Source organism: Eupeodes corollae, chromosome 1, assembly GCF_945859685.1.
Source record: "Eupeodes corollae chromosome 1, idEupCoro1.1, whole genome shotgun sequence".
Lineage (NCBI taxonomy): Eukaryota > Metazoa > Arthropoda > Insecta > Diptera > Syrphidae > Eupeodes > Eupeodes corollae.
In genome coordinates this window covers 303,405,831-303,415,949 of record NC_079147.1, presented here as the reverse complement: position 1 = coordinate 303,415,949, position 10,119 = coordinate 303,405,831, and the positions used below count along the sequence as shown (strand labels likewise).

Below are 10,119 nucleotides of genomic sequence, written 5' to 3'. Positions count from 1 at the left end.
AGACCACTGAAAAACCTTTCCGATTCTTTTTAAAATGACCGTTTCGTCTACCGGACACAACACCAAACTATATGCTTCTTACCGAAACTGAGTTATCACCACTGTACCTAAAATCACTTAGATTACATTTCAATTACATTGTTAAACTGATGAACAGCCACACCGATAAAATTGCTAGGAAGATTGCAGTCTCAGTCATAAGGTCCCAAAGTTCATGGTTTGAAGAATGGAAAAATTTAGCAGACTCGTGCGAAATACCTTTCAGCTTGACTTTGGAAAATTTTACAGAGTGGAAACCTTTTCTCTGTAATTTACTGGATAACCTCCATTCCAAAGCAACGAATGACAACATAGAAGGCGAGAAGCTCACTTCACAGAGAAATATATTCAAAACTCCAATATGACTTAGGACAAAGCAACTATTTCAATGAAAATTTTACTTGTGAACAAAAATCTTTCCTGTTTCGAGCAAGAGGAGAGTTGTTATCTTTAAACTTCATACCGCACCGCAATGACCTAGCTTTGATTTGATCTATGTGCAATACCAACGAAAGGGAAAATATAGTTCATTTCATCGCAAAATGTCTAATTCTGGCAGAAATCCCACGACAAATATGGCAACAAAATATTTTAGAAGAAGTTGATCTTCTGGCGATTTTAAATGGGAAAAACCTACAACAACTAGCACAATTTATTAAAATAGCAGAAAACTATGTACATATATAAGAAAAATAATAAGTGAAAGCTTTTCAATTCAAAATAAAAAATCAATTAATTTAAAAAATTCAAATAAAAACAGTAAGCAGAGCTTTCATCTGGCTGACGGCCCCTCTGGCCATGCCTTATAAGATTTAAGTAAATTAAACATAAAGATTTTGTAAAATTTTTCTTCATAAATCAATAAATCTATCTATGTATCTATCTAATTAGTTATATTTTCAGGTGTCATTGGAGCTTTAATTGACTTCAGTTGATCTTGTATAATACCAAAAATAATAATGTGAACTATGAGTCAAATTTATACAGATTTCTGCCAAAAAAAAAAATTGCTATGAATTTTAAGGTGCCGTGAAAAAAAAACAAAGTGAAGTTAGGCCAGATTTCAATAAATGGCATTATTTCAGTTTTGTAAGGTGTTCATCAGTTGATCTTATTACCCTTATGCAACCTCGCACCTACCCTAAATCTTAATTTGTGCCCTAGCAGGGGGGTTACATACCTCACCGTAAAAGTAAGTTGGCCTTATTCACAATGTGAGGGTGGAATATGACCAACTGCTAAAAATTGGCCTTATTTCAGTTTCTTAAAGTGCAATAAGGTCAAGTTTAGAAAGTTATTCTTATTGCACGGCACGGCTTTATAGCACTTTACAACAGTGAAATAAGACTGGCAGTTTGTTATATAGCATGGTCAAAGTATTGTGAGAAAATTAAACCAATGTATTTTTAGGAAGATTTAAAATGTGCGATATGTAAGAGGGGACATGCTGCCCCTCTGAAACACTTCTGCTTGGACACAAAAGGAACAACATTTATATATTGAACCATACTATTTAAAGTAAAATAAAGGCGCAATTAATATTTATTTCACGTTATTATAGTGTAAGAAGATCTACTATTTTTTAGTTATGTAAAATTGAAATACAAATCAGTAGAAAGATTTGTATATTTTTTTAAGAAAATAGAATCATCTGTTCAAAAAAAATGAATTTCTGTCAAACAGAATATTAAAAAAACATTTGTGCAGTTAAAGTTTTTCTTCTCAAATGAATTGTTTTTAGTGGTTTAAAATTCATGGTGGTCTTTAAAAAACACAGCTCACCCAAAAAGCAGAAGTTCAAATATCTATAATAGAATCAATGAGTGAGAGTTTTAAAGAACATCCACGAATATTAACGGCTAGGCATATTCTCAAATGACTTTGGAGAAGGTGTATGGACAAGGAAGAGGTCGAGAGGGGGTACCCAGGAGAATTCTTCTAAACGATCTAAATCATATTAGCATAATCAGCCTCTCAAGTTTCGTAAAAGACTTAAAGTGCTTTCATTGATCTTAGGAGAAAGACTAAAGATTCATGTGTTATCACAATGGGCCTTTAAACTGGCCTAAGTGTGTCCTATTCCATGACGGACTAAAGTGGCTGTCCTAACCAATGGAAACCTGTGGCATACAATAATTCAATATATTTGGTAGTTTTATTTTTGGCAATAAAAATACACTTTTCCAATGGGCTTTTAATATATATTAAATTTTGATCTCAAGATCACTAGAATGTCAGGGGCCCTTCTCATTTCTACGAGAATCGAATAGTCCTAGTAGTGCCAACTATATTCTTATGAACTTCCGAATGTACGAGGAACTACATACGTAACTCGAAAGTAGAATTCAAAACAAGGCAAAATCGAAAATAATCACTCTACACTAAATGTTTTTGCGAGCGAAGATATTTGTTTATCAAAGTTTTATTTTGGTATTATCTGTCATTGTTCTGCGTTCAATTTGCTCGTACCGTTCTTCATTTCCTTGCAAATTGAACCAAATTCCATCAATTTTTGTAATAATTATTACTGTCCAAAAATTTGATGTTTACTTTTTGTAAATGTCAAACAACTCGATACTCGTTCGAAAGTAAACACTTTTTCGAAACAAGTAGGTATAACCGACATCCGATTCTGCTTTCATACGTAGTACGATTTGAAAGTAGAATCGGAAATGAGTTTTGAATAGAATCAAAAGAAGAATCGAGTTACATAATAGGCAACAGGTATTTGAGATATTACTTTTTAAAATTCGAGATTTTTGAGCTTCTTTAGTTTGAATACTTCTAGTATTTCATAAAATAATTTTTTATTGGTACGAAATATTTTGAGTTTGATCTTAGCCTTAAAAACATCGTTTTTGTTTGTATTTTACATAAGAGGCTTATTTTAATAACCTGTTGTGATAGACAAATTAAAAGATGACATTTGAATCAAAGTCAACTTAATACTTTTTTGTTCAATTGAAAGTAATTTTAGAAAATGGATCGCTGAACTATCGCACAAGGCATACAAATTGTTAAAACCTTCTAAAAAAATGGTGATTCTGCCACAGCCATACATACCGTGCTTTAAGAGGGGATTATGGTTTACATAATCGTCCAACTACGAAAGAAGAGACTTTATTGATTACAATTATTGTAAGGCCTGTCCATCATCGTTTCACTCGTACCACTGAAGATATCACTGCGTAAGTGAAAGTGTTGCCGGAGACCGAATGTGTCGATTCTTCGTCGCGTCGTTTCCAGGAATTAGGACTGTCTTACTTACATACTGCATCCATATAAAGTCCAGCTCACACAACAGTTGAAGCCAGCTGACCATTCACAACTTCGTAGATACGTTGAATGGGTGCTTGAACAACAGGCGAATAGCGATTTTTCGAACAAAATTAACGCAAGCGACTCGGTGGGTATGTTAATGAACAATATGTTGGTATTTGGGGATCTGAAAATCCTCAACAATTGAAGAGATGCACAAAAAGTCACTGTCCTGTGCGCCCTTTGGTCCGGAGGCATGATTTGATTTTTCTTCTTCGAAAACGAAGATAGAACGATCGTCACCGTCAATTGGGAGCGTTATGGTCATACGGTAAGTGACTTTTAAAAACCAACATTCGTCAGGTTATGGCTAAGATGCGGCCCAGTCTTCGACTAACTTCTCTCACAGTCGATTTAATAAAATCTTCTAAAGTTTGCACTTAGTGCGTAGAAAGTATAAAACCATTCAAAGAAGTTAAATACGTTAAATGCGAATATTTCTGCGGTCGTTTTTTTCATAAAAATTGTGTCGATATAATTGACAAAGATTTTGATATAATTTCCGAAAGAAGATTATTCTGGAAAAGTGTTAATCTTTCCCAGTTTATTAACAATTTCAATGTTCTTTCCGAGAATGTAAATGATATCAAAAAAGAGTTATCATCCCTTAAAATGTCTCAAATAAATTCCTCACCTCGCAAATTAGCGACATAAATTATGCCTGACTCTTCACTAAGTCTGATCGACAAATAACAATAATTTAAATCACGTAAATAGTGATATGCACCAGGCATATGAAAATTCAAAAATGAAATTTATTTCAATGAATGACCCTTCAATAAAAAATAATATTCCCGGACCTTCAAATAAAAATGATTCTAATAAAGCCGAGTTTGTTGTTGTTGAGAGTAAAACAAGAAACCCCCAAAAAAAAGAAAATAGAAGTGGAAATTATTGGCACAGATACGTCAACAATTTGAAGTGCTATACCCAAAATAAAATGGCTTCATCTATCTCAAACTCTTCCTTCTGGCCCATCCATGTTCCAGTTAAATATTTTTTAACTCTTGACAAAAAAGAGAAAACGCAAACTATACATGCCGAGCCTCCGAGTCTCTTAGATCAATCATAAATTTGCCAAACACCAACTTCACCATCGTCGTCATCATTATCACCTTCATCATCTTCGTCATTATCTTCCATCACAACATTCTTTCTGCACCTTCAACACCGCCGCTATTGTCGTTTTTATTATATTTTAAAGCTTAATAGTAATCAGATGTGCAAATTCTGAGGGCGCATTCCCAAGAGCAAGAACATGTTATCTGATCTTACACAAACAAATATGTGCTACTATTTGCCAAGAATACCAAATATGTTTCCTAAAGCTTCATCATTGCGATCTCAACGGAGAAAAAGACTTTATGCTGATGAATTTCCTGAAACTATATTAGACCCGAAAGAAAGATTTGAAGATTTTGCTCCGAATTTAGCAATTGCTCTATAAATCCTACAATACCGGTCAGGGCAGCTTCAGGAGAACGTAGTTTTTCTAAACTTAAAATTATTAAAAATTATCTTAGGACAACCATGACTCAAGAGAGATTGGTATGCTTATCTATAATGTCCATTGAAAGGGAATTATTAAATTCCTTAGACTTTGAATTGGCAAAATGTATGAACAGAAAAGTAAGTTTCCCTTCTGCTCCTTTAGATTTAGTCCTACTTGGGATACCTCAGTAAAGCGCATTGTAAGTCTACCTCCTGGGTAATGTGGGAAAGGCTTATGATTGTGTATGAGTTTATGTGCAAAAATATATAAAAGAGGCGGTTTCTATTAATTTTGCACAGGACGCAAGTTTGACTGGACAGCCACTTTAACCTAACCTAACCTAACATAATTCAATAAATGTGATAGTTATTTTTTGGCAATAAAAATACACTTTTCCAATGGGTTATTAATTTGAAATCAGTTTGGAAAAAGATTATTCAGTTTGAAAATTCCTAGTATTTCATAAAATAATTTTTCTTAAAGACAAATCATTTAAAAGTAAGAAATATTTTGCGTTTGACGTTAGCTTTAAAAACATCGTTTTCCGTTGTATTTTACATTTGAAGCTTATTTTAATAACCTGTTGTGGTAGACAAATTAAAAGCTTAGATTCGAAACAAAGTCTGTTTAATTGAAAGTCTGACACGTACCACTGAAAATATCACTCCTGTAAATGAAAGTATTGCCGAAGACCCGAATGTGTCGACTACTGGTCGTAACCGAAGAGAGACGAAATCAACTGTGCACTAACATCATGCGATTTGACACCGCTGAACTTTTTTTTAGTTTGGCTACGGTAAAGATCGTGTTTATAAAGACAACCTTTTAACTCTCGAGTAAAACCAGCATTCGTCAAGTTATTTAAGGATACCGCTCAATATGTGTCAAAAAGTGGCCGAACATTTCCTCAAAAGAATCGAAGCATTCGCGTGGTGGTCATTTAAATGATGCAAAGTGTTTCACACGTAGTGTCAACGTTCAAACTTTATAATGAAAAAAGCTGGGATGCGACACACACTGATAACTTCCCATCCCGTCTGTCGATTTGTCTTTGCTTAAAAATTTGTAGGCTTTCGTGTTCATTCAAAAAAAGTTGTCAGTTTAATTATTATTCTAAAAAAATTAATGTCACCAACAATATTTTTCATATAAGGAAAAAAAAAGCCGAAAACAAATTTTTACCAAATTTAGTAGCTTTTCTTAAATTTTTACAAAATGGATGAATTTAAGAGATATCAAGAACAGAACATAAATGTTAACCAAATTTGCGTACTATTTTTTGTAGATTTTATTTTTTATGAAAAAAAACGGACTGTTGGATTTTTATTAAAAAAAAACAACTGAATATCGAAAGCAATATTTTCTGTGAAATAAAAAAAAATTAAAGACAATATGTTTAATGTTTAAAAAGCTATTTGAGTCGAAGGTAAATTTTTACCAAGTTTTAGTATTGTTTTTTTTAGTTTTTTTTGTAAAAAAAACTGTCAATTAATATTTTTTCAAAATTTCACAGAATGTTGATAACAATGTTTTTTTTTAAAAAATAAAAGCAGTTTTAAGCCAATATCTCAAAGTTTTGAAAAAATATTTGAGTCGAAAATCAATCAATTTTTACCAACTTTTGTTAATTTCTGTTTAGGTTTTTACTTTTTTGTAAAAAAAAACTGTCTATTCGATTTTTCTCAAAATGTTACTGAATACGGCCACTAACATTTCTTAAAAGGAAAAAAGTATATTAAAGCCAGTATCTAAACGTTTTTAAGAGATATTTTAATCGAAAACCAAATTTTAACAAGTTTTATTAATTTTTTGTTTAGGTTTTTATTTGTTATAAGTTTTTGATGAGTTATTTGAGTCAAAATTACATTTTTAACAACTTTGAGAAATGTTTTTTAGGGTTTTATTTTTTATAAAAAAAATCTCAATTTGATTTTCCTCAAAATTTTACAAGATATCCTGTATTACCTTTAGCTGTATTTCATTTAGTACGGTAGTAATTATTCTTTACAATTTTAATTTGTTTGTTCGCAGTTCTTCATAGTAGCTTAAACCATATTTTTTATTTGTGAAGAGTGTTCAATCATTTTTTCGGTAAATTGTTTTTAAGCTTATTTTTTTTATTAGAGGCAGGTTTATCCAAAGTTTGAAAATATATATTTAGATTTCTTTTGGGACATTGTGAAACTGGATAACCTAACAAATATTTAGACGAAAAGGTCTGTCTTTAGAGACACTCCGCAAGGTGGTGGTCCCCTCTCCTGTGGAACATAGCGGTTAACGAACTACTAATATCCCTTGAGAGGTAAGGCTACAGAGTGATTGCGTATGCCGATGTTGTTGCTAAACCTATTGGCTGTACGCATCGGTCATCCGACCAATACTTATGTACCGGGTTGCAGTATTGTGGACTGCACTGGAGAAAGTCACATACTACGACAAACTCAGCAGAGTCCAACCACACCCTCAGCAGCGTTACTCACTCTCCTCCATCTGACACCGTCGAAATCTTCAGCAAACAAGTATCAGCGAGTACAGCTATAAGATTCAACGCCTCATCTCAACAATAATGTGGGGCACTCTATCATTTTGAACCTCTTCGGATCTATACCAAAGTGCATAGACTACACTTTTCCTAAACCCCTATTTGGAAAAAAGCTTCCAGGTATCCATTCCACCCAGAGAAGAATGGGAAGACAAAAAACTCCTGGATGACAAATGCATTCATTTTTATACAGATGGATCCAAGACAAATGAGGGCATTGGGAGTGGTTTGTACACTGAAAAGCTTAATCTAATCATCTCTTTCCGCCACCTTCTCTGACAGTCAGGCTGCTATCAAACTTCTTGACGGTGTCTCAACCAAATCTCAAACGGCCCTCGATTGTCGATCGTCTATTATGGAGATGGCGCAGCAATTTAACATTCACCTCTGTAGGGTGCCAGGCCGCATAGACATCACAGGAAATTGTAGGTAGAGCCAATGAACTCGTTAAAAATAGAACCTATTTCTACATTTTTTACCTGAAAGTTAGAAGATAGGTATACCGTTAGCTACATGTAAACTTCTGCTAAAAGAAACATCTCTTACGATAACAAACTCACAATTTACCAACGCGCGCAGCCACAAAACTCATATAGCCTTCACCGGACCTAAAGAGCTCTAAGGACTTGTTATCTCAAAGCAGATTTCATATTAACTCCCTAATAAGTGTCCTTACGGGACACTGTTTTACAGGCAGACACGCAATACGACTTGGTGTAGCCTCAAATGACTTCTGCAGGAGCAGACTTCATCTAGGAGACTGCCTTTTTTATAATCCCAGTGAACTAGCTAATAAGGACATCAAATATCTTCTTCGCTTTATAAAAAGTTCAAAATGGTTCGACTAGTAAGAAGTAATTCTCTAGATTCATGTTATATCACAATCGGTCTTTTCCCTTAGCCTAAGTGTGTGGATTCTGTATCCGCAGCCATACTTTAACCTAACCTAACATTACATTCACAATGAAAACTATGTGTGTGTTAAATGTGACTTAATGTGAAATTCTTAAGTGTAATTTTGTGGGTGTATTAATCCTTGTGTCAATATTAACTATATTAAAAAACTTCCCAGAAAAAACTCCTTTCAAAAGTATCCTTCGTCCTTAAAACCATAAATCGTCCAACTCTGATGATTTCGCTCTAAAAATAACAACATCACCATCACAACAAGCCCTAATCAAATTCTAACGAGAACACATAACATAATTCTAATTTCCTACTAACCTTTAAAAAAGCATTTAAAAATACCAAAATACCAAGGTTCTAAAATTGTAATTTTTTTTTTTGAAGATCCTTATCTCTATTTTTAAAATTGCGGGACTTCCCCTTGAACTCGTCGTCATTAGTCTCACCCAACCCGCACTCACTCGTGTAAAGTGGTTACGTTAGAACTTTCAAAACGCTGCGCTCTTTGTACAAAAACACACACATTTCCCAATGTCAAAATAAAAACAATTAAAAATTTGATGATTTGCCATTAAAATAACAACAATCAAAAAAATATTGAATGTTTTCCACTTTTCCATTTGGTCGGGTGAACATATAAATATCTGGGTCGTTACTTTAATTGCCTTCAGTTTCCAATATAATATCTTCTCGTACGATGTTGAGGATGATGATGCCGAAGCCAGTACCATCAGTTGTTGTTCTTTTATCCTATTGTTGTTGTTTTGTGCTTATATTTTTTGGGCAAAGCTCTGAAGCCCAATTCGGAGGATATGGCGGTGGAGGCGGTGGTGGAGGTGGTGGCGGAGGTGGAGGTGGTGGCGGTGGTGGAGGTGGTGGATACGGCGGAGGTTTAGGTGGAGGTTTAGGCGGTGGTTACGGTGGATACCCCTATCAGAATTTCGGTGGTTATGGGGGTGGCTATCCTTCGTATGGATATGAGGGCTACGGCGGAGGATATTACCCATCTTATGGATACTACCCCAATTATGGCTATCAGCAGCAGGGATATCCTGGATACAGTCAAAATCAGGGCTATTACCCGTACTTTGGAAATAATAATTTAAGTGAGTTGGAAATCTATTGACAATTTTCATTTCGTTGGCATATTAGAAGTTGTTTTTGAGCGTTAGGTTGGGTTATTATTAAAAAAGGGTTTTGGTATTGTTTCTTTTTTAAATAGATACCGCCTTTGCTAGCAGCAGTGGAAGTGGGGGGATGGCTTCTGCGTCGGCTTCGAGTGGAGGATATTTTGGACGATAAATTTTCTAAAGTTCAATCTGCAGTGTGATGGAAATATATGTGTGTACTGTGTAGGTACCTACTGTGGATATGCCTATATATAAAAGTATAACATTTAGAAATAGTTTTGTAAATATTAGATGTAGAATTTAGTTTTTTAGATAATAAAAATATCAAACTACCTAAAATACAAATGTTCGCTTTTTACTGTTTTTTATTTTCATTTGATTGAATTTGAAGTTTCAGATCAAAGGTTTTTAATGGTTCGTCAAGCACAAAAATCTATAAACTAAATTATGATTGTTTTGTTTACGGTTTTGGATACACACGTGCTTTTCCAACCTAAACGGTTTTGATTTTAATCATGTCTATGAAAATGGTTTAACTATTTATTTGTAGGTCGCAGGTAGTGAGAAAGGTCAAAGTTTTCAATTGATTCATTGAAAAATATAAACACTAGTTTTTATAAGAAATATATTTGTGTATTTTATAAAATTCGGAGGTCTGGAAGTTCAAGGTTATTTAAAAGAGATGGACCAAA

At 33.8% G+C, this 10,119-nt stretch overlaps 1 protein-coding gene across 2 annotated transcripts; it reads left to right on the top strand.

Moving 5' to 3' along the window:
* The first annotated feature begins 8,963 nt into the window (after nt 1-8,963).
* LOC129942822 (uncharacterized) lies at nt 8,964-9,730 on the top strand. Of its 2 annotated transcripts, none has more exons than XM_056051905.1 (2): nt 8,964-9,403; nt 9,491-9,730. In XM_056051905.1, the coding sequence occupies exons 1-2, from the start codon at nt 8,995-8,997 to the stop codon at nt 9,517-9,519; spliced, it is 438 nt and encodes a 145-aa protein (XP_055907880.1). In that variant the 5' UTR covers nt 8,964-8,994; the 3' UTR covers nt 9,520-9,730. The 2 variants fall into 2 exon arrangements, with proteins under 2 accessions (XP_055907880.1, XP_055907879.1); XM_056051904.1 differs by having other exon boundaries at nt 8,967-9,403; nt 9,520-9,730.
* The last annotated feature ends 389 nt before the right edge of the window (nt 9,731-10,119 follow it).